Source organism: Podarcis gaigeae, assembly GCF_964106915.1.
Source record: "Podarcis gaigeae genome assembly, chromosome: 16".
In the NCBI taxonomy this organism is placed as follows: domain Eukaryota; kingdom Metazoa; phylum Chordata; class Lepidosauria; order Squamata; family Lacertidae; genus Podarcis; species Podarcis gaigeae.
The window spans coordinates 19,367,634-19,392,006 of record NC_139693.1 but is presented as its reverse complement, the minus strand read 5'-3'; the positions used below and the strand labels follow the sequence as shown (position 1 = coordinate 19,392,006).

The 24,373-nt window shown below is 46.6% G+C and overlaps 1 protein-coding gene across 3 annotated transcripts in view; it reads left to right on the top strand.

The window, feature by feature from the left end:
* Positions 1-24,373, top strand: part of ACTN3 (actinin alpha 3) — a 42,556-nt gene that overhangs the window by 7,194 nt on the left and 10,989 nt on the right. For all 3 annotated transcript variants that reach the window (XR_014559007.1, XM_083717098.1, XM_083717099.1), the window contains exons 2-11: positions 13,637-13,751; positions 14,101-14,220; positions 15,230-15,316; positions 16,433-16,520; positions 18,114-18,192; positions 18,784-18,865; positions 20,427-20,512; positions 22,597-22,689; positions 23,093-23,323; positions 24,084-24,231. Coding sequence is in view for 2 of the 3 variants with exons in the window: in XM_083717098.1 (XP_083573224.1) it covers positions 13,637-13,751; positions 14,101-14,220; positions 15,230-15,316; positions 16,433-16,520; positions 18,114-18,192; positions 18,784-18,865; positions 20,427-20,512; positions 22,597-22,689; positions 23,093-23,323; positions 24,084-24,231 (1,129 nt within the window). In the remaining variant the exon portion in view is untranslated. The remainder of the gene's footprint in view (positions 1-13,636; positions 13,752-14,100; positions 14,221-15,229; positions 15,317-16,432; positions 16,521-18,113; positions 18,193-18,783; positions 18,866-20,426; positions 20,513-22,596; positions 22,690-23,092; positions 23,324-24,083; positions 24,232-24,373) is intronic.

Genomic DNA, 24,373 nt, shown 5'->3' with positions numbered 1-24,373 from the left:
CCTAGTGAATCTGTTCCACATGGACACTTTTGAGCACTGAAGGGAAGCAGAGTCCGCCTCTGCCCCTCTCCTCAGGGCCCCAAACCCTCTGCTTTCAATTTCATCATCTCTTGGCTTCCGCAAGCAGGGAGCACTGAATGGGTTTGTCATGTGGGCTCCCGCCAGCTCTGTTAATCCTAGTAAACAGGGGTGGTGAATCTGGCAGGGCCATTCCGGACCTATGTTGACAAAAGCACCTGTGAGGAGATGCCCTCTCGTGAGGCTGCAAATAGCTTCCCATTGTGAGTGCCAGACAAACATCATACTGGGTGGAGAACCATTTGGCAAACCTACAAGCTGGGCCAACGCCAGAACAATAGTCAGACAAAGGATGTGATAAACATTAAGCATCCCAACCACTTTACTGAACTTTTTGAGAGCAGAAAGACAAACCACATGGCGTCTTGCTGAGTAACAACAACAACAGCAACAACAACACCACGCTTAATATGCGAACTCCCTAAGGGGTTTACATTAAACACAGTAAGATCATTTTTGAAAAAAATCTCTCTCTCTCTCTTTGTGTGTGTGTGTGTGTGTGTGTGTGTGTGTGTGTGTGTGTATGTATGTATGTGTATATGTATATATATATATATATATCCAAGAAAAAAGAGAACATCCCTCAATGCCAGTTGCATACCCTCCAACATGCCTCTGAGGAAAATAGGGACGTCCCATTCCATCATCATCATCATCATCATCATATTATCATTATCATTATTATTATTATATTTATACCCCACCCATCTGACTGTGTTGCCCCAGCCACTCTGGGCAGCTGCCAAACATAGATAAAAACATAATAAACATTAAACATTAAACACCTTCCCTATACATTAAACACCTTTAGATGGCTCAGTATCACAAAACTCCAGAATTTCTCTGATGAAAATAGGGATGCCCTAAGGAAAAGTGGGACATTCCAGGATCAAATCAGAAACCCAGATGGCTACTATAAATCCAGAACTGTCCATGGCAAATAGGGACACTTGCAGGGTCTGCAGTTGCTGGCAATCACTGTTGCACTCAGATCACGCCATATGTTTAAAGAACATGGCTTCCCCCAAAGAATCCTGGGACCTGAAGTTCACCCCTCACAGAGCAACCATTCCGCGTTACCTTAACTACAGTACCCAGGATTCTTTGGGGGAAGCCATGTGCTTTAAATGTATGTGACCTAAATCGGTTTTGTGACTGGCCTGAAGAAAGCGAATAAGCTTCAGAGCCAAGAGGGGATTTGAAACTGCGTTTTCTCAGATGTAGTCCAGAACTCTAACAAACCACACCGAACTAGTGTAGGAAACGAGAAAGCAGGTGCTCTTTATGGTATCTCTGCATAGGCTTCCAGGAGGTGCCTGTCCCATGCGTTTCCATACTGTCTACATGTCTCGATATTTTTCTGCGTCAGGGGTGGGAAAGCTTTTTTTTTTTTAGCTCAAGGGCCACATTTGCTTCTAGGTAACGTTCTGGGGGCCACAGACCAACAGTGGACAGGGCCAGAGACAAAAGCAACCAGAGCAATGAATGAGGATTTAAATTTTGCGCAGTAAGGGGCGGATCTACTATGAAACTTCAAGGCCCCTAATCCGTTAAGGGCCCCACAAGTGACTTTAGTTCGCATTGCTTTAAAAAAATCGGGTCTAGTATATATTTCTATAATCCCAAAGTTTGTGAGTCAGTACCACAGACGCTGTAAAGGTGACTTTGACATGAAAGGTAATCCAGGGACGCTGGATTATAAAATAAGGAGTTAATAGTGGTAAGGGATAATTTAAAGTAAATGAATAACATTAAAATTAAACTAAAAGTAAGGGAAGGATTTGCTGACAAATTAATCAGAAACTAGAATACAGAAAGGGGAGGTATGAGGAAGTTGGGAAAGTAAGCTATAAGAAAGTAAAAATTGAATCTATACGTGTTTTCTGTTTGTATTTTCTATTTTGTCTTTTTTCTTTTCTGTTTGTTATTGTGTTTTTTCTTTGTTGTGATAAAAATTTGTGGAAACTTCAATAAAAGTTTATTTAAAAAAAAGAAAAAAAAGAAAGGTAATCCAGGACAGCAATTTTAAGTAAAATCCGAGTTGTTGTTATTATTATTATTATTTAATGTAGTGTTGTTTTGTGGAACAACCCCACTGAAGAAGATAACAGTGGTTCCCCAGACCTTGTTGCTGGTTGCGAAGGGGCACCCATAACATTTCAAGTTTAAGAGCCCTATAAATGTAGGCCCGCTGCTGAGGCTAGCTTCTACACATTCCCTATCCTCCATCCTGGCAACCATTGTTGGAGTTCAAGGATATCTTCCAGCCAGTCATTTCAAGGAGATTATAAAGCAGGGCCCAGAGCACCAGGTTGCCACCCAGATTGGGGGCACCTGGCATACAAGTGCGCATCTGTGACATCATGCAAATGGTGAGCATGCACATCAACTGCAGAAGGCCGAGCGCTTTGGAGGAGCCGGACAGAGGTGCAACGTGTGATGCCATGATCTTGCGCGTGCGCAACATTGAGGGGCCCCAGTCCCTTTCCAACAAAAATTGAGGGGGGCGGAGACACACCAGCCCCCTAGAGTTGGCACACCTGGCAGGGCCAGTGAATGGTGTAGCCTGGGAAAGGCCAAAGGACCAGACAGAGAGGCCTAGCATCTGGGCCTGGAATTCTGCACCACTGTTTCTGCTTGGGAAATGGGGACCGGCGGGATCCAGCAAGTGATAGCCTGCGGCCTGACGCTGCGAGCCCAAGTCTCATTGAGGCAATCATTACCTGTTGTGCATGGCTGGGTCCGTATCCATGCCAGTTCAGAAATCCCTAAGAGTGAATGAAAACTTATTCTTGTCTTGTGGCACCGTCAGAAACATCTAATGCTTGTTTGCTCTGTGAAATATACTTGGAGTCCTGTAGTGATTTCATGCTCTTTATTGCTGCTTGTAAAACAGTGATTGAATTGCCCCCCAAACCTCAGGCTTTTAATGCATTATTTACACAATGAGTCCCGTCTGATTGGCTGATTCTGCTTCCCTCCTGGAGCCTGATTGGTCTTTTCCTGCAGGCCAATCAGTTGTTGTATTCTACGATCCTACCAGCCTTCTAGATGCGCCCTGGCATTTAAAACATCTTTCAAGCCCTATCTGCTGGAACCTTCACAAACACTGTCTTTGGCAGATTGCTTAGTCTCCTGTGTATGTACATGCACAGCCATTTTGGAGCAACAACTCCAAGTTGGGAGTGCTCAAGTCCTATGCACTCTTCCTCTCCCGGGTCGAGCTCTAAAACCCCACATTACTCTACGGGGTTGAACATAAGACTATAAGATGAGCCTGTTTGATCAGGGCAATCCAGCAGTATACCTGTCAACTGTCCCGGGGGGGAAAACAGGACACCCCATGTTTTCATGCAAGATCCTGGCAGCCATTCAGGTGCCACATTCTTGCGTTGCAATCACCCCCCCAAAGCGCTTTTGGGGAGGCAAGATCACTGTGTGGGCATTTCCAGCAACTGGTATTCAGAAGCATGGCTGCCTCTGAACATGGAGGTGGAGCATAGCCATTGTGGCTATTAATTTTAAAGCCATTCAAGTTGGTGGCCAGGAGTTCCATAGCTTAACTATGTGCTGTGTGAAGAAGGATTTTTATTTGTCCTGAATCTTCCAAATAACTGCAGCAAAATCAGACTGGGGACCCCCTCCAGACAAGTCTTTTATTGCAGGTTTATTCCGCAACATGTTATTGGTACAATAATTAGTGGTGGATTGAGTCTGCTTTAGTTTGTTCTGCGACGCTTCCCTGATGCTGCCACATTATTGCCATCCTGAGGGGCTATAGGGCAACAAAAGTGGGACAAAAATTAACCAGAACATTTGTGGTATTAGAAAGTTAAAAGATTTCACTAGGGAGTTGTGCAATATACACTGTTAAGAAATGAAGCAAGATGCCTGCCCCAAAACATTTGCAGGCACAAAGAGTATCGAAAATGAGATCACGTGTGACTGCCCTGATAGTATAATGAGCAGAAAAAGACGCACAATAAAAATGATCAGGGGTACAGCATGGACTGGCTAATATCAATGTTCTCACCAAAATGAATATATGGATTATGGATGTAAATAAACCAGGAAAAACAAAAACAAAACATAGGGCAGTAGCTGAACCAGTATTTGATTTGCTGGTGTGTACTGTGGTCAATACAACTGAGAAGACAGGAGAAGCTGGGCCAAGCCCATGACTGAGGGGCAGAGTGTGAGCTTTTTTTCTATCTGATGTCTGCCCTCCCCCTAATAGTGCAAACCTCTACCCGCTTATTTGTGAGTACGTGCCATTGAATTAAATGGGATTTACTTATGAGTAGGCATGCAAAAAGGATTGTACTGTGCACTGTCTTAGGCCAGCAGAACGAGGAACCCTTTTCCTGTTTGAGGGTCAGATTCCCTCATGGCCAACGTTTTGGGAGCCACATGGCAGGGCTGGAACAACAGATGCCAACCTGACCTTTGCCACATTCCAGGCAGACAAAAGCCAAAGGTTTCTACACACATACACACGACACCACACACCTCTTTGCATCCTCCATCAAGGCAAGCCATAACCATTCTCGCAGGCCAAAGCATTCAGGGAGGGCATGGAACAGGGCAGGGGTGTGTGTGGCCTGGAGAGACTCCTGAGAGTCAAAGAGTGCTGGAGGGCCGCATTTGGCCACTGGGCCCAAGGTTCCCCACCCCTGATGTGGTCTGTTGATTGCATAAGCTTATACCGCATCAAATTTCTCAGCAAAACTTTGCAGAACTGCCTAAGTGCCAGAATCAATGTTTTACATGCCACAGCCCTTGTGTGCAGCAGTATAGGTGCAGGAGAATTCTGGCACATTTATGTGCCAGCTTCAGATTTCTACGTGACAGGGTAACCAGATGCCTGCTATTTTTCCAAACTTTTAAGATGGTTATACCTGCCTCTTTTTCAGCCTCTCCCAGTGATCTATCACACTCCCACAGTTCAGATGTACTGGACTTTTCAGGCAAGGGAGGCTCATCCTCAGAACTTTGCTGGAGAAAAATCAGGCTTGGCCAGGTGGGAATCAGCTGTACAGCAAAAGCTGTTATGCACACCTAATTTCCCCCCTGCCTGCCCATGTTGTCTGGCAAACACATCAGATTAAAAATATGGCAAACCAAATCACTATTCATCAATCATTCAGTCTGACCTCCCTTCTATGGTTGCACTGACATATCCACCAGCATATAACAACAAATCATAGAATCGTTTAAAAGCTAAATAGATGCATGGATGTATACCGTATATATAGAAAATTACAACTTACTGAATATTGCTCAGGCAGAGTGGCAAGGCGTCTTCAGCAGTCTTCACTGGAGAAACAATGAAGAAATGGATGCTGTAGTTGAGATTCCTGCATTGCAGAGGGTTGGACCAGATGACCCTCAGGGTCCCTTCCTGCTCTACCATTCTGTGAAAAGAAAAACAATGTGAAGATCTAACATTTCAAGAGATTTCAAAGTTCCAAGTACAGTACAGTGGTACCTTGGGTTACAGACGCTTCAGGTTACAGACTCTGCTAACCCTGAAATAGTACCTTGGGTTAAGAACTTTGCTTCAGGATGAGAACAGAAATTGTGTGGCAGCGGCAGGAGGCCCCATTAGCTAAAGTGGTACCTCAGGTTAAGAACAGTTTCAGGTTAAGAACGGACCTCCGGAATGAATTAAGTTCTTAACCCGAGGTACCACTGTACATGTTCTGATCAAGATAACGTTCACAGTTCCTCATGGGCATTCTCTGTTGCATCCTACAATATCTGGTAGTAGATCTGGAACTTGGATAAATCTGTAACTCTTGAAAGCAGTCTTAAAGCAAGCATGTAGGCCTCCTCTGAACTTCTGCGAAGCAGCCCCTCCACCTTCTTTTCCAAACAGACTTTCAGAACTGTCCCATAAGAGCAGGTTGCTGAGCACACTCTATGAAAGAGACAAGGGGACAAGGGATCAGTTGAGAGGCCCGGGGCTGGTTTTGCAATGTATCCTCCTGCTCTTCATTACAATAGCATGGTTATTACACATGCATGGCTCTCTGGATTGTTGCCAGGATCAAGCATGTGTCGTCCACCACACTTGTGGGCGGGCGGGAAGGAACTGGCAGTCCTGTTCCGCACCCACAGCGGTTCAGTCTAGTGAAGAACTGAGAAAATAGGAAGCAGGGCTTTGCAGTGCTGCTAGACCTAAGCATGTCTACTCAGAAGCAACTCCTGTTGAATTCAGTGGGGATTACTCCCAGGTAAGTCAGGTTAGGACTGCAGCTTATATTGTCGTGGGACTTTTTTGTATTCCTGTGGGAACCACACAGGGACTATGGCAGGGATGGGAGAACCAGCAGCCTTTGAGATGTTGTTGGACTCCAACCCCCATCACCTATGAGCATTGGTCATGCCGGTTGGCGCTGATGGAAGTTGGAGTCCGACCTTTGAAGGGCCACACAGGTTTTCCATTCTTGGGCTACAGAAAGCAGGCAGGCATTTAGATTTATATCCTCCAAGATGCTGGAAGGGGGTGAAAAAGATTCCTCGCTACTTTATCCTCACAACAACCCTGCAGAGTAGCTGAGAGAGAGAGAGAGAGAGAGAGAGAGAGAGAGAGAGAGAGAAGAACTGGCCTAAGGTCCCCCTGTGACCTTGTTAGCCTGGTGAGAATTTTAAGCTGTCTCTCCTCCTCCTTCCCAATGATCCTGTTGTGCAGAACTTTGGTTCTGCAGTCATTTTGCAGTGAAAACCCTGCGTTTTTGCAGCACCCCTCAAAAGAAGTAATTGAGAAATCAACCTGGGGTTCGTAGTTAACACCCCCAAATCCAACAGTGTCTGAATCACTTTAAACTGGCCCCACATTCCAGCCCCACATAAACCAGAGGTGCCTCCTCTACACATCTGCACATCCATCCAGGCTAGCAAGGATGGGTTGTCATCCTAGCTCAAGGGAGCTTCCAGGTATGCAAAGGCACCCCAGGAGTACCCCAAGCAGGACCACTGGGGAATGAGAGCCTGAGAGCCAAACAGAGAGGCCTGGGGTCCTTTTCTGGCCCTCAACCCAAGGCCTGTGGTTTCTCCAACCCCCTGTGTTGAACAGTGAGAGAGGCTCCCTGCAAGGAGGTACAAGAGATCCCAGCCTGCTAGGATTAAATCTGTTGAAGCCTGAATATGCAGCCGTAAATATGAATCTTGTGTTATTACTGTATTTGTAATAATACCTTTCTTCCAAGGAGCTCAAAGCAGTGTACATGGTTCTCTTCCTGCCCTCATTTTATCCTCACGATAACCCAGTGACCTAGGTCTCTGATCCCAAGGAGCGAGTGAGCTTCTTGGCTGAGTGGGGATTTGAACCCGTCTCTCTCAAGTCTAAGGCTAGCCACTGGGCCATACAGCCCCCACATATCCACATAGAGCAGAATCCTAGCCAAAGTGAAATATTTTAAATTCCGATTGGTTTCAGTGGGAAGAGGTTGTTAAGCATGTGTTTATCTCTCTCTCCTGCTGGAGTTATTGAGATGTAAGGGATTACACCATACATTTAAAACACATTTAGAGCCCCCAAAACACATGGTGCCCCCCAAAATGAATCCTGGGAACTGTAGTTTAGCCGCAACAGAACTACAATTCTCAACACCCTTAACAAGCCACAGTTCCCACGATTCTTTGGGGGAGCCTGTGTGCCACAGATGTCCCAAAGCACAATTGCAAATATTTAGGGCAGCCATTTCTAGTTACACACGATTTCACAGAAGGCTGACAGTTTAACACTTTTTAAAAAAAGGTTTAGACTTGGGTTTAAAAATAAAACAGGATTAAATTCATTATTGGTTCAACTGGAAGCTCAGTAGAAGTGCTCGCCTTGGAGCTTAATTTATTTTGGGTTCAAAAGCCAGCTAATTCAGGTTACACAGTGGTTGCTGGGAAGCTTCCTGCAACATTCCTGTCTCAAAATTCTTGCCTCCGAGGAGTCTCTAGAAATAGACTAAAGCGCAGACGCAGCTCAACTGTATTTTTATTTTTTTTTAATAGACGAACCCATGCCTCTGTAAAACTGCCTATTTTTAGGAGCGCCTTCTATTCTGTTTGATGCTTAAAATGCATGTCTGCACTTTTGGGGGAAAATAATAATAATGTTGTCGCTCCCTTTAGCCAGGTACGACTCAAAAGGAAAGGGGACTGGGAGGGAGAAGGAATCAGGGGATTCAGTAAAGATTTGTGGAGAGGACAAAGTGCTATGGTGTTGTTATTTTGAGGCAGGGGTGTGGGTGTGTGGAGTGAATGTTGCTCTTCCCCACCAGAACCTCAGGGAACAGATTAGACTAATACATCTAGAAAAGCAGGACTGAGCTCTTGGGCATGCTGTGTGACTACTTTAAACAGGCCAATTGCCCCTTTCCATGCTCAGCTCTTACTCCATCCCATTCCCACCTGCTTTGCATGCAAAATGCCGCTGGTTTAATTCCTGGCATTTTGAGTTGACAGCAGAGGGTGCTGGGTGCTGTATGTCTCCTTTTCCAAATGTGCAATCCTGTATCTATGGGGGTAGAAGAAAGTGCAAGAGAAAGATTGCCAAACCAGTTCCTTCCTCGAGGTAATGACTTTGGCTCCTTGATAAGCATTGCGATTTAGCATATCCAAAGAAGTTGCTCTGGGCCATAGAGCAAATCATTATCATTATTAAGGTTTATATACCACCCTTCATCAAAAGATCTCAGGGCAGTTCATAGAATAAAATACAAGGTAAATCACAAGTAGCCACCTCTCACCTGGCTGGTAGATGCAACCCAGAGTTCTGAGTGAGAGAGCTGGAAGAGACATGCCTTACTCTGTGGACTTGGAGCTCCCCCTGGAAACCTAAAGAGGAGAGCAAGATGGGAGTGTTGATGTGAGACCCTCCATCCTATGCTCAGTTTGTAAAGGTAAAAGTAAAGGGACCCCTGACCATTAGGTCCAGTCGCGGATGACTCTGGGGTTGCGGCGCTCATGTTGCTTTACTGGCCGAGGGAGCCGGTGTTTGTCCGCAGACAGCTTCCGGGTCATGTGGCCAGCATGACTAAGCCGCTTCTGGTGAACCAGAGCAGCGCATGGAAACGCTGTTTACTTTCCCGCTGGAGTGGTACCTATTTATCTACTTGCACTTTGACGTGCTTTCGAACTGCTAGGTTGGCAGGAGCAGGGACTGAACAACGGGAGCTCACCCCGTCGTGGGGATTCGAACCACTCACCTTCCGATCGGCAAGCCCTAGGCTCTGTGATTTAACCCACAGCGCCACCCGCGTCCCATGCTCAGTTTGTATATAAGTATAAATGAAACCATGTCCCCTAAAGACACCACAGTCTCCACTGATCCTCATTCCAAGGAAACTGAACACTGGGTAAGTGCAGGCACCCCTGGAATGTCTTGTTGCTGCTTGGATATTGGGGTGGCATGTAACAGCTGGCATCTCCAAGCAGGGCTATGACCCTAGGAGGGTCACTGCCAAGTCACTGTAGGCACTGCCAACCTAAACAGACTAATGATCTGACGGGATAAGGCAGCTTCCTGGTTTCTAGCCTTCATGTTGCTGTTTCCAATAAATAAGTTGCCCCCAAACTGAAATGTCTGTAAAACGAATCCCAAATTCCATTGTATTGGGGGGGGGGCCAGAAAGGATTTGAGGCTGAACCAATTTTTACTATCTGGCGCTTCATAGCCATCTTCTGGTGTTTAGCTGCTCGTTTTTAAAGAAAAAACACAACAGCAGGTTGTAAGGATCATTCTAATGTGGTTTCCACACATTTGCCAGTTCCTCCAGAACTGCCGTCCTTTGTTGATGTGCATTTTTTGTAGAATCCAGACAATATCCTGATTCTGGTGCTTTATGAGTTGTCCTCCCATACCCCCCCCCCCCAAGACCTGTTTTGGAAAATGCATGTTATGATAGAACACAACAAAAGCCGACACATTAAAGGGCATTTTATACCTAATCAAAAAAACACAGTACCACATAGAACAAAAAGCCAAACCAATTCAACAAACAATGAATGCAATTCAAGACCAATTCATAGCGATTCAAATATCAGAAACAGGTGCTGAGCACCAGCTGTGTGCCAGCAGACCCCCCCAAACCCTAAATCTGTTGGAAATGTTGTGCTGACCCCCAGTTCCTAGAACAGATGGAGAGATATATATTTTTCCAGAGGGGCCATTTATCAGTGGTGCATAGGGTCATAAGCAAAAATGGGTGGAGCAAATGTACATTTCACATGTGTACAGAAGGGTAGTTTCTATCAACACACTTCCCCCCCTCTCTCCCTCATCTAGGCAAACCAAGAGCATTGTCAGAGCTGAAGGACACATTCCAGCCAGGCATAAACACTCGCCAAGGGTGCAAAGCAGAGCTGGTGGGGTGCATGGGTTGGGGGAGAAGGGGTGCGGTCTGAGGCAAGTTTCTTGGGTTACTGCCTTACAGGGTTGTTGTGGAGATTAATTGTGGGGGGCAGTGGCATAGCGTGGGGGGTGCAGGGGGGGCCGGCCGCACCGGGCGCAACATCTGGGGGTTAGGGAAATCCATGGGTTAGGGGGCGCAAATTACTTGCCTTGCCCCGGGTGCTGACAACCCACGCTACGCCACTGGTGGAGGGAGGGAACCACGTGCACCACTTTGAGTTCCTTGGAGGAAATGCTGGAATGTAAACGCAATTAATAAAATAACAATAAATAGGGGAGAAGTTGGGAGGGCTGCATTTGGCCCCTGACCCCAAGGGTTCCCATCTCAAACTGCTGCTCAGTTCAGATTTTCCAGATTCTGTTTTGTCTGGTCGTTGGACGTGTAATTTTAGAGGCCTGCCTGAGTTATATGCACACACAAATGTGTATACAGCATCGGCTATATGCCACATTAATCGCCATGGCTTCTCCCTAAGAATTCTGGGAACTGTTGAATGGGGGGGTTCCCCTAACCCCATTATTACCACTGTGGGCCCCCCAATATCCTTGGACTGAGGAAACCTCTGTTAAATCCTTGAAGTGTAGTCAGTCCCTAGGTAAGAGTTTCAAGGGAGTGCACACAAGGTAATGCGGAGAAAGGGGTTCAGTGTCCTCACCTGAACACCCATTTTAATCTGAAACTGAACCCAGAACCAGGCAGTCACACAGAGCAACAAATGTGGCTGCCCTCTCGCTTCCAGGTGTGTGTTTGTTCAGATTGTTCAGTGTATTCACCTTTTTAGGCAAAAAGCCCACTCAAGATGGCTTACGATACAGAAATGTAAAATGATACAACAAAACAAAATGCAGCAACAATTGATCCAATTGCCAGCTGGAGCTGCTTGTTGTGACAGCCCGCCATGTGCCTGCCATCGCCACGTCCTGCACTGTACGCTCTCTGCTGTACACAAGTGCCCTGGGATGGTCAGGAAACACTGCTCTTCCCCCATCCTTCCCATTCTGTTGGCGCCAGGTGGCTGGCCATAAATATATTCTGCAGACTCAGGGCATTGCATGAAACTTGCTTCATTGCAGGCACCTTGAGGGCCAGGTCTAAATTTGGCCAGGCACCGGGGTGGGAGGCACCGGGGAGCTGAGATCAGGATGCTGTGGAATGAACTGAAGGCAATGTATGATCCCATATGCTCCAATTGGGCCTGTTTAGTCATATTTCACACACAGAGAGGAACATACCCACTTCTTCTCCAAAAACAAGGAACTCTCAGCCAGTCACCTGCTTCCCCGAATAGCTGGATGTATTTATTTTTTACCATGATTTAGAAACCAATCACCCAGGATGTGCAAGTCTCATAGCAGTGCCGGTTTAACACCAGCCTGCCAAGTATAAATGTTGTGTACAGTATCTTTATTTGAATGATCGCAAGCCCTCCAACATTTCTATGATGAAAATAGAGATGTCCTATTCCATCATCATTACCATATCATTTTATGATTTATACCTTGCCCATGTGACTGGGTTGCCCCAGCCACTCTGGGCAGCTTCCAACATATATAAAAAACAATAAAACATTAAACATTTAAAAAATCTTCCCGTTACAGTGGTACCTCAGGTTAAGTACTTAATTCGTTCCGGAGGTCCGTTCTTAACCTGAAACTGTTCTTAACCTGAAGCACCACTTTAGCTAATGGGGCCTCCTACTGCTGCCGCGCCGCCAGAGCAGGATTTCTGTTCTTATCCTGAAGCAAAGTTCTTAACCTGAAGCACTATTTCTGGGTTAGCGGAGTCTGTAACCTGAAGCGTATATAACCTGAAGCGTATGTAACCCGAGGTACAACTTACAGGGCTCAGGGCTTCCTTCAGATGTCTTCTAATGTTTGTTGTTACACCAGGCTACAGTAATGTTCTCATTTTGCTGGCTCATACCTTCCAACATTTATCTGATGAAAATAGGAACATCCTAAGGAAAAGTGAGGCATGCCAGGATCAACTGGGATGGCTTCTGTAAATCCAGCACTGTCCCTAGAAAATAGGGACACTCGGAGGGTCTGATATCTAGATATATTTATTTTTTTACCTAGGGCTGCCATATGTCCAGGTTTTCCCAGACTTGTCCAGAAATTGTGCAGGAAAATGGCGTCCGGGTGGATTTTCAGCAAATTGACAAAATGTCTGAAAAACCCAGACACACGAAAGGGGGGTGTTAATAATTAATAATTTGTATAATTTGAAAAAAGGCCAAAAATTAAAAAGTTCAACAACTTTGTCCAGATTTGCACTTTGGGGAATATGGCAACCCTTTAGAAACCAAGCACTCCAACACCCAAGCTGTGCTGGTCTCATGGCAGTGTCGGTTTAGTGTCCACCTGCAAAGTCTAAATGGAGTGTTTCAGTATCTTCACCAGGAAATAGCTAGATACTGCTTCTAGAAGGGGGGAGATATTCTGGATAAGGGGCAGGTATTCCTTCCCGCATTTCCACCCCATTCTAAGTTAAGTAAGGATTCTGTATGTATGTAAAGGATAATAGATTGGCAGCTTTAGCGAAGCTGGAAAAGGACAACATTAAGAAGACCCATTTGGTCCAGCATCTTGACCTCACAATGGCCAACCAGATTCCCCCAGGGAAGTCCACAAGCATGGCCTGTGTGCAACAGTGTTCTTTCTCCCTGCATAGGAGATCCCCAGAAGCTGATATGAAGAGGCTGAGTCGCTCTTTAGTTGAATACAACCCTCAGTAATGATGGTGTGCGTGTTTTATTTATTTTTTTCAAGCCATGGGTAGGCAAACTAAGGCCCAGGGGCCAGATCCGGCCCAATCACCTTCTAAATCCAGCCCACGGACGGTCCGGGAATCAGTATGTTTTTACATGAGTAGAATGTGTCCTTTTATTTAAAATGCATCTCTGGGTTATTTGTGGGGCATAAGAATCCGTTCATTTTTTCCCCTTCAAAATATAGTCTGGCCCCCCACAAGTTCTGAGGGACAGTGGACCGGCCCCCTGCGGAAAAAGTTTTTTGACCCCTGGTTTAAGGCATCTTTATGCTGCTTAATCATTAGCATTTCAATGCAGTCATCATAAAAACAGAGATGCGATGTGTATGGGTATTTGGTGACTCAACTGACCATTGCCATCGTGTTCCCCGCAGACATTCACAGCCTGGTGTAACTCTCACTTGAGGAAGGCAGGAACGCAGATTGAGAACATTGAGGAAGATTTCCGGAATGGCCTGAAGCTCATGCTTCTGCTGGAGGTGATTTCAGGTATTGAAAGAAAATAAAAGCTTTGGGGAGGGTGATGATCTGTGGAGCTGCCCAGGGGCAAGAAATGTGGAGCGGGGAGGTTGAGGCAAAATTTGCAAGCCACAGACACAATAAAACTTTTATAATTTGTTCAACTTCTGCCTAAGACTCCAAATCACCAAGTGGCAGGATCTGCTACATTTAATTGGAGTTAGCTGTAGGTCTGTTGCAACCTCCTTTGTGATGTTTCATTTTGAAATCTTTAAGATAATATATTAGTTTCCTGTTGATGGTGTTGCTTTGAATGAATACTTTATATTTGACTCTCCCTCGTCCTCCATCTTCCCTCCTCTTCCTCTTCTCCCCAAAGGTGAAAGGTTGCCAAAGCCAGATAAAGGGAAGATGCGCTTCCACAAGATCGCCAATGTCAACAAGGCATTAGACTTCATCGCCAGCAAGGGGGTCAAGCTGGTATCTATTGGTGCTGAGGGTGAGTGTTTTGTTTGATAACTCATTCCAGAGGGCTGGAGATGTAACACCAAAAGCCCGGTTTGTAGTGCATGCTAAGCACATCTCTGGGGCATGCGGTGCTCTACGAGCCAGGAGTAGCCAACATGGTGCTATCCAGATGTTGTTTTCCAACTCCCATCATCCCCAGCCAGCACAGCCAATGATCATGGATGCTGAAAAACAGGTGTGCATGGGGATGAGGTCATTCCTCAGGTTAAGCTTTTGAGGGCTTTAAATGCTAAAAGCGAAAGCTTGAACTGCATATTGGCAACCAGTACAGCCCTCTGAGCAGATGGATGTCCCACTCAACAGCACTACCTTTATAGGTAAATTGCAAGGTCCCCTTCAAAGATCTGTACTGGAACTGGTACGATTTAGCTTATTCATAATCTGGAGTCAGGGTGAGCAGCAAAATGGGTAAAGGAGTGGATAGTACCAAATTATTCAGCCTGGCAAAACTCAAGCAGGCTGCGAAGAGTGCCTGAAGGATGCAAGCAAATGTACCACAAGAAGGCAGCCAAAACAAAATTAGGATCGGTAAATAAAATGCATTGGAGCAAAGAAATCCTGACATAACATTTACATGGACGGGGGCTGAACCTGCATGTTGCTTGCTTCCAGCAACTGATATTCAGAGATACACTTTATCTGAACTTGGAGGTTCAGTTTAGCTATCATTGCTGCTAACAGAGCCACACATAGGCCTCCTCCTGAATTTGCTTTAGCTGTTGGGTCTTTGGGCCCAAAAGTGGTACATAAATAAGCCCAAGAATTACTGAATACAGGCTTGCTTGCCAGATGTTTTGGACAGACATCCTTCCCCAGGTTGTGCCCCCACAGAAGATTGTATCTCCAAACATGTTTGGAATCCCTTCGGTGAAAATCCATGTCTCATTTGTGCGGTTTTGTTGAGACAACTGAAACAATGCAAGTCTGACCCCAAACACTGTGGTTCTCTAAGCTCCCTCCATCCCCTCCTGCTTTTCCAGAAATCGTGGATGGGAACCTGAAGATGACTCTGGGCATGATCTGGACCATCATCCTTCGATTTGCCATCCAGGACATCTCGGTGGAAGGTGAGCACAAGGGCACATAAGCCCCTCACGGCATCCCAGTCTGATTTTTAAGGGAAGAGCTGTTGACTCACTTGCTTTGCATACAGAACATCCTGGGTTCAGTCCCCAGTGGCATCTGCCAGTCAGTGTAGACAATACTCAGTACAATGCAGCTTCCTATGCTCCTGGGACCCAAGTGGAAAAGGGAACAGGACCAGCTTAGAGTCCCATAGATAAGATGCCCTCGTCCTTTTTGCCATGGTCCTCACTGCCCTTTCTCTTGTCCTCTTCTTTCTGACCACAATATGCGCTGCTGCCCAGAGGGAGCAGGCAGGGAAGGTACAGACAGTGGCTTCTGCTTTTCTAACTCTGGCCTCTGCTCAGAAAAGGGAGCAACGCCCAGGCAGATCAGCAACCAGGCCAGAATGGGGAGCCTCCTGCTCTGGTGTGCCCCCCCGGGCAGCTGATCAACAATGACAGTCTCTGGTGCTGGTCTCCCGCCCCCTCAATTGCAGAAGGCCCCAGGCTCAACTCCCAGCACCACCAGTTAAAACTGCCAGCTGTCAAGTAATGGGAAAGGGTGTCCTCTGCTGGGAATCCTGAAAAGCCACAGGCAATGGGAATGGGCTGCCCTGCAATAGGTGGGCAGGCTGGCATGGCTTAGTGGTGCTGGAGCAAGTGCATTGCAGGAAGGTGTAATGATGGGAAAGAAGAAGAAGAAGAGTTTGGATTTGATATCCTGCTTTATCACTACCCTAAGGTGTCTCAAAGCGGTTGACAATCTCCTTTCCCTTCCTCCCCCACAACAAACACTCTGTGAGGTGAGTGGGGCTGAGAGACTTCAGAGAAGTGTGACTAGCCCAAGGTCACCCAGCAGCCGCATGTGGAGGAGCAGGGAATCGAACCCAGTTCTCCAGATTACGAGTCCACCGCTCTGAACCACTACACCACACTGGCTGAGACTTTGGCTGAGACTTTGGAGAGTTGCTGTCAGTCGAGAGTAGAAAATGCCATCTACTCTGAGCAGACAAGAGTAGGCAAGAGCCAGTGTCCCTGCCGGGCATCAAAGGAACTCCTGGGTCTTAGCCAGCACAGAGGGCCCATTGCCTGAGCCTTCCTTCCTTCCTTTCTTTCCAGAAACCTCAGCCAAGGAGGGGCTGCTGCTGTGGTGCCAGAGGAAGACTGCTCCCTACCGGAATGTCAACGTGCAAAACTTCCACATCAGGTATGAGTCAGGGGAGGGGGAGGGGAGGGGGGTCACACACAATTTGGGGTCAGCTGCATTCATTGTTTGCTACACGCTTACAAATGCACAGGCTGTGCATAGCGAAAGAGGGTTTGGAGCGACAAGATTTCTACGTAGCCAGGATACAAGAAGAGGAGGAGGAGGAATAAGAGGAATAGAAGCATAGGATTGTAGAGTTGGAAGGTACACCAAGGGTCATCTAGTCCAACCCCCTGCGATGCGGGAATCTCAGCCAAAGCATCAACGGCAGGTGCTCTTATTTGACAAATAAAATTATGGCAAATGATTTTTGTTAGTTTGTTGAATTGGATTTCTAGCCCACCCTTCCCAGGGCGGCTTACAGCAATAAAACGCATAACTATGAAACAAATACAATAGTTACAATGGCAGAATAAGAAAAAGTTTAAAACAGTTCAAATGAAAAGCAATTCTGTATATAAACAAACCCCAATATTTTAAAAACCCTTCCATATATAAAAACAGAGCTAAGGCAGGAGAGCCATGGGACTCTTAATCTCAGGGCTGAGGGTTCAAATCCCATGTTGGATAAAAAGATTTCTGCACTGCAGGGGGTTGGACTAGATGACCCTTGGGGTCCCTTCCAGCTCTACAATTCTATGATTTGCAGAACCCCAACTCTTCAATAGGGATATTTAGACATAAATAAATACCACACCTACCAACTGGATTCAGCATTTGTTTGCCTGACTGTTGGCTTGAAACTGATGCAGCACAGCCCCCTGGCATGGAGGAACAACACCAGAGCTGGGCGCCAAAGGGGACTTCGCTCCTAGGCTAATTTCCTGCAACCAGCCTCCTCTGCCCAGAGGGCAACAGGGCCAATGTTCCTGCAGGAAGAAGGAAGCCAGTTCTGGCCAGGGGACCCCCTTGCTCAGCCCAAGGGCCACATTCATTTCAGGGCAACCTTTTGAGAGCCACACGCCCATGTTGGGCAGAGCCAGAGGCAAATGTGGCTGGAGCATTAGATGAATATTATTATTATTTATTAAATTTCTATGCTGCCCTTCATCTGAGGGCGGTTTACAATATAAAAACACAAAAAATGCATAACATAGTGACAAAGAAAAACTTCCTCTTCCTATAGCTTAAAAAAGACCATTGGTTGTTTAATTGGTTGTTTAATTGGTTGTTTAATTAGCCAAAGGCATAGGAGAAGAAGAAAGTTTTTGCCTGGTGCCTCAAGATATGTAGGGACACATTTCAGCCAGGCAAAAGCATCCACGGAAGGCGCAAAGCAGGCCTGTTGAGGGACGTAGTTTGGGGAGAGTTCCCAGGGAGAGGCCTGGAGGACCGCATCCATTCCCTGAGCCTGAGGTTCCACTCCCCTCTACGGACTAGATTTGCTCCTTCCACAATGTCTGCTTCTGTTCCTCCCTTTTCCTCTTCATTTGCACCCTGTGCCTTTCCATACCTGGATGGGGCAGCCACCATTTCTCTGACCAAAGATGTTGGACCAAAGCTGGAGGCCACCCAGACCCAGCTGAAGAGACCCAGGACTCACTCATTCACTCTTTCCCTCTTCTCTCTCCATGCCCGTGTGCTGCCCACCAGCTGGAAGGATGGCCTGGCACTCTGCGCCCTGATCCACAGGCACCGCCCTGACCTCATTGACTACGCCAAGCTCAGAAAGGTGCTGTCTTCCTCTTGCGTCTTCCTGGCTGCTCCCATTCCTTTCAGGCTCTCTGCTTGCGATCTCTGCAGTGTCTGCTGGCATCTTTGGCCATTTGAGTCAACCTGTGATTTCCAGCACCCGCCCCCCTGCCCTGCCAATCATCCAGCTAGAGCAAACAGGACTCTCCTCGTGGCTCTCATTGCCAGCAATCCGACCCCTGTGTGTCTGGGCCCAAAGATCCACTGCTTTGTCCCTGTCCGCCATTATGGTGGGCATTTTGCTAAGGGGTGTAGCTCAGTGGCTGAGAGTCTGCTTTGTATGCAGAAAGCTGTAGGTTCACTAGTTTAAAAGATGAGGTTGAAAGGAATGGGGGAGACCCTTCTCAAGACCCTGGAGAGCTGCCGCCTGTCAGAGGAGATGGAGACTGGTCTTGATAGATAAAGTATTGGCAGCACAAAGCAGCTTTTTATAGCCATAGTTAGTTCAGCATGAGCAGCAATAAGTTAGGAGCTGTCCACCTTCCGACTCATCCTCACCTGTAACCCTGCCAGCTACTCCTTGCCATGGTGTAGCGACTTGCTCTGAGCAACTGTGTCTGTCTGTCCACAGGATGACCCCATTGGGAATCTCAACACAGCCTTTGAAGTGGCTGAGAAGTATCTGGATATCCCTAAGATGCTGGATGCAGAAGGTGAGGAGCCAGGCACCGTGTGTGTGTTTGTGTTTGAGTGAGAGAGTTGGAAGAGACCCTGAGGATCCTCTAGTCCAGTGTTTCCCAACCTTGTGCCTCCAGATGTTTTTGGCCTACAACTCCCATCATCCCTAGCTAGCAAGACCAGTGGTCAGGGATGATGGGAGTTGTAGGCCAAAAACATCTGGAGGCACAAGGTTGGGAAACACTGCTCTAGTCCACAGTTTCAAAAATCTGGGTCTCCAGCTGTTTTTAGACTACAACTCCCATCATCCTTATCTAGCAGGACCAATGGTCGGGGATTATGGGAACTGTAGTCCAAAAGCAGCTGGATACCCAAGTTTGGGAAACCCTGCTCTAATCCAACCCCCTGCAATGCAGGAATACGGAGGAATATGTCCCATATGGGAATCAAACCTGAAACCTTGGTGTTATCAGCACCATGCTCTAACCAACAGAAAGAGAGAGGTTTAGGGATAAAGGGTGATGAAATGGGTCTGGAGTAGGATAAGCACCTGTCTTTTGTAAGGGAGGCAAATTAGACTCCCAAAGGGCCCAAGAGCAAATTAAGACTTACCTTCGCCAGACCCATCTGCTATGCCAAACCCATCTCTGGTTTCTGCTGGACCTGCTTGCAAGCCACATGCTGGGTAGCCTTCTTCTGAAGTGCCCTATTTGGGGTGGGGGGTTAAAGATTTTTTATTTTATAATATATATAAAGCAGAGAGAGCAGTTCAGTTATAGCAGCAGATGAAAATTAAAAGTTGAGAAACAAGACAATAAAATAAGCACATAGAATAAGTGCTGCTACACATGAGTTAAGTAACCAAGCCCGAGTCATGATAGAAAAAAGTGAGAATTAAAGTTGTATTCTCGTAAAGTGCTGTTTTATATTAGTGCCATTTGATTGTCAAGTATTGTCCCAGATTTGTCAGGTATTTGATTAGGGTTGGCTTTAAAATGATGCCAAATCATATAAAAGGCATCTGAAAGTGAGCATAGAATCATAGAATTGTAGAGTTGGAAGGGACCACGAGAGTCATCTAGTCCAGTGTTTCCCAACCTTGTGCCTCCAGATGTTTTTGGCCTACAACTCCCATCATCCCTAGCTAGCAAGACCAGTGGTCAGGGATGATGGGAGTTGTAGGCCAAAAACATCTGGAGGCACAAGGTTGGGAAACACTGATTCTAGTCCACCCCTCTGCAATGCAGGAATCTTTCGCCCAGCTGGGGGCTCAAACCTACAACCCTGAGTTTAAGAGTCTCAGCTCTACCAACTGAGCTCTCTTGCCCTTGTCAAAATATCAAATTAAGAGTGATTTTCCTCCATTGTAGCTGTATTCCAGAGCGAGTGGTACCTAGCGTTCAGTGTAAGATTTTGGGCTGTTTTCCATTGAATTGTAATTACCATTTTGAACTGCCAGGGCTGTATTTAAGACCAATTCTCTTGGCAACGTATCCCCATTTGCACCATCAATATAATTCAGCAGCATTAGCGAGTAGCCCTCTGTACTGAGCGCCTCACTGCTCTCCTCCTTCAGCTTTTGTCTTCTTCCCACAGATATTGTCAACACCCCCAAACCGGACGAGAAAGCCATCATGACCTACGTCTCCTGCTTCTACCACGCCTTTGCAGGTGCAGAGCAGGTAAGCAAAAAGAAGCGGTAGCAGCATTTCTCCCTGGGTCTACATATCTGCAGCAGAGAACTATGCTAGCCCAGTTCCTTCTTCCTTTTAGAATCATTGAACTGGGGGTCTTCTATGACAGCCCACTGCTCAGTGCAGGATGCAGCTAAAGCATCCCTAACAGGCTGCCATCAAGACCCATCATAACTACCTCCAGCAAAGGAGAGCTCAGCCCCTCTCAAGGCAGCCTGCATTAGTGGTTGGACAGCTATTACTCTTAGGAAATTTACATCGAAGTTTGCTTGAAATCTACTTTGCTGAATTTTTTACCCATTGGTTCCAGTCTTGCCTTCTGGAGCCAAAGATGATGGTACTGATGGATTTAATGGTGGTGGTAGCAGTTTGATCTACAGACCACAAACATGTGACAAAATATTTGATTATCAAGACAGCTTGGGGAAAGGTTAGGGCTCTATGAAAGAGCATCTGCTTGGCATGCAGAAGGTCCTGAGTTTAATCCCCGGCATCTCCATGTGTGGCTGGGAGAGTCTCCTGCCTGAAACCCTGGAGAGCTGCTGCCAGTCAGTGTAGGTAATACTGAGCTAGGTGAACACAGTATAAGGCATCTTCCTGTGTTCTAGACACAACATATTTATATACATGCACAACAGATTGTGCCTTTTAAAATAAGACTATAGCAAAATCCACAATCAAAAATAGTTTTAAAATAGCAGATAATTTTGAGTCAGGGCTCATCTTCCCTTTAACAATTGCTCCCTAGTGTTGGTGGCTACAGCAGTGATAACTGTTGTGCCGTCAAGGTGTACAGCACTTTACAGAGTACAAGAGGAGAGGTTTATGCTTCGAGGGGTTTCACTCTGAAATTTGCTGTAGGGGGAATTAGCTGTGGAGGAAGGGAAAGCAGGAGGAAATGGGTGGTTGCTGGTTGAGGAAGCATGAAGCTATTTCACTTGCAAGCGTTTGGCTTGGTTGTAGGACACAGGGCCCTATACAAACTTGATACATCCGAATACATGGATGGTATTCCACTATGTTTTATTAAGAGTAGACACATGGAAAACAATAGACCTGACATGGTCATGGTTATTAATTTCAGTGGGTCTATTCTAAGTAAAACTTAGTTTATTCTACATAAATGTCCCTCAATTTCTGTCTGGGTTTGGGGTTTTTTATTGCAACTTTCTGCAAACAACCCCCACCCCACCCCCACAAAAAACCCTTTAAAGCAGAGCTTTCCAAACTTTTCAAGTTGGTGATACACTTTTTAGACATGCATCATTTTGCGACACAGTAATTCTGTTTTACTAGCAAACTGGAGGTTAAACTAACCCCTTTCCAGCCCCAGGAGGAGTATGGGGAGTGTTTGCACAACACACCTACACACTGCAGCCGACACACTAATATGTCGTGACACACAGTCTTAATAGCTCTGCATTAAAGCTACATCCCCACCAATCCCATAGTACAGCCAGAGAGAAGCACGGATGCTGAGCCCTAGGCAAGTAGATTTGATAAATGTACATAGTTTGTTCTGGAATTTGAGGTTGCATCATGGGAAGGTTGTTTTTTGTGGGGGGTTTTTTTGCTTCTGTAAATAATTTTTATTCATTTTCCAATTTAAAAAATTCATATTAATAAAAAATCAAGCCAAATCTTACCACATTCAAAAACAAAAAACAATACAGCCAATTATAGTGTCCGAATTAAATAATTTCAATGGGACGTCCCATATTCTGGATTTCAAGAGCTAATGTCTATCATTTATTTTCTGCTTTCTTCTTTATTGCTTCCAAGTTTTCCAATCCTGTTATTGACTATCCTCCTCTCTCAGCAGTCAGTCGCTGGTATAACTCTCTATCTTGTTTTGTTTAACGATTCCATATTTCTATGATCACACAGGAGGCAAATTTTCGCACCATGGGAAGTTTTTAAAGCTCTGAATGCCCTGGCATGTCTTTCACCTGATGTCCACCAACTCCCGGTCTAATCTAGATGATCTCTTTATGCTTCCTCCCTGCCCACAGCTCTTTGGTGTTGTTATTTACTATTCCCATTTCTAACCAGCAAGTGCATTTCTCTTCCAGGCTGAGACAGCAGCCAACAGGATCTGCAAGGTGCTTGCTGTCAATCAAGAGAATGAAAAGCTGATGCAGGAGTACGAGAAGCTGGCCAGCGAGGTATCTTGAAACTACCCGCGCGGAAGTCCCCAAAAGCAATGCCCCTTTCACATCTCCAGGCCAATTCCTTCCTACCAGGAAACAGAGCACTGAACTCAGAAGCAAAATTCCTGGGTTCATTCACAGGGCCCAACCTGTCCCAGCATTTAATGCTTGTTTGCTTACTTTCCTTGAAGCTTTCGTGGGTCGGTGAGAGGGGAATCATAGATCCACACTTGCACTGCTGTTGCATCCAAGTTGGGTCATGGCAGCAGCCCAAAGATATGGTAAAAGATTAAGACGTGGGCCCCCAAAATGGTTGTTTGGGCTAAAGGTGGGCTTCTAGGTCTCAAGAGGTTGGCAGCATACAAGACAGCAGCCCCAAACAGCCAACTGAGGCCACCTTCTGTTTCTTCCCGGTCAGCTCCTGGAATGGATCCGACGCACCATCCCATGGCTGGAGAACCGCGTGCCAGAGAAGAGCATGAGCGCCATGCAGCGCAAGCTGGAGGACTTCCGGGACTACCGGCGCGTGCACAAGCCCCCCCGCGTGCAGGAGAAATGCCAACTGGAGATCAACTTCAACACTTTGCAGACAAAACTGCGCCTCAGCAACCGCCCGGCCTTCATGCCCTCCGAGGGGAAGATGGTCTCTGTAAGTCACAGGGCGGCAGGTGGGCATAGAGCAGGTGGGGGGATGAGAAACAAAGCTCCACAGAAGATGGCTGAAATAAAACCATCCTTGCTTGCCAGTCTAAAAGAGCAAAAGCAGTGACAGGGCCAGCCTTCCCTTGGGAGGCTCTTCCAAGTGATAGCTAGTCAATTGGACCTTAATTAAGCTTTGGGGTCCCAATGGAGACAGTAAACTGTGTCCAAGGGAGTGGGAAGTGGTTTGAGGTGTGTGGGGGTCATTCCATTGATTCCCAACAAAGCAGGCAAAAACTTGGCTCACGAGGGAAGGGGAAGTTAAGAATCAGGCCCATGGGCCAGATCCAGTTCCCTACCCTGCTCTGCACAAACAGGTATTGTAAGGTTTTGAAACGTTTCTGTTTAACAGAGGCTAAAAATTGAGGTGAGTGCACAAGCTCCTGGTCCCCAGCCAGGTGTTTACAATGCCGTCCATTGAGCCAGGGGGTGTCAAGAGTGGGCACAGATGTGGCTGTAGGCTATGAGCCCAAGTGCCAGGAAGGATCTCTTTCCCAGGTTTTTGCCTGGGCACCAGCTCCTGGTGAGCACAGCTGCAGGCCCTGCCACTTTGAGGGGAGATTCGAATAACTGTAGAGTTGGAAGGGACCGTGAGGGTTCATCCAGTCCAACCTCCTGCAATGGGGGGCTCAAACCCACGACCCTGAGATTAAGGAGCCTCATGGTCTACCGACTGAGCTAGGCTGAAGCTGCCCTGTGTTTGCCTGCAGGATATTGCAAATGCCTGGAAGGGGCTGGAGCAGGTTGAGAAAGGCTATGAGGAATGGCTGCTGACCGAGATCAGGCGCCTGGAGCGCCTGGACCACCTGGCTGAGAAATTTAAGCAGAAAGCCACCCTGCACGAGACCTGGACCAGAGGTAACCTGACCACAATTGAGCCCCTCCCTCTATTCCAGGGGCAGGGAACTGCTTTTATATCAAGGGTTCTGTTCCCTTAGGGGAAAACTTTTTGGAACTACATGCCGGGGTGGGTGGGGCCAAAAGTAGGCGGGGCCAGAGC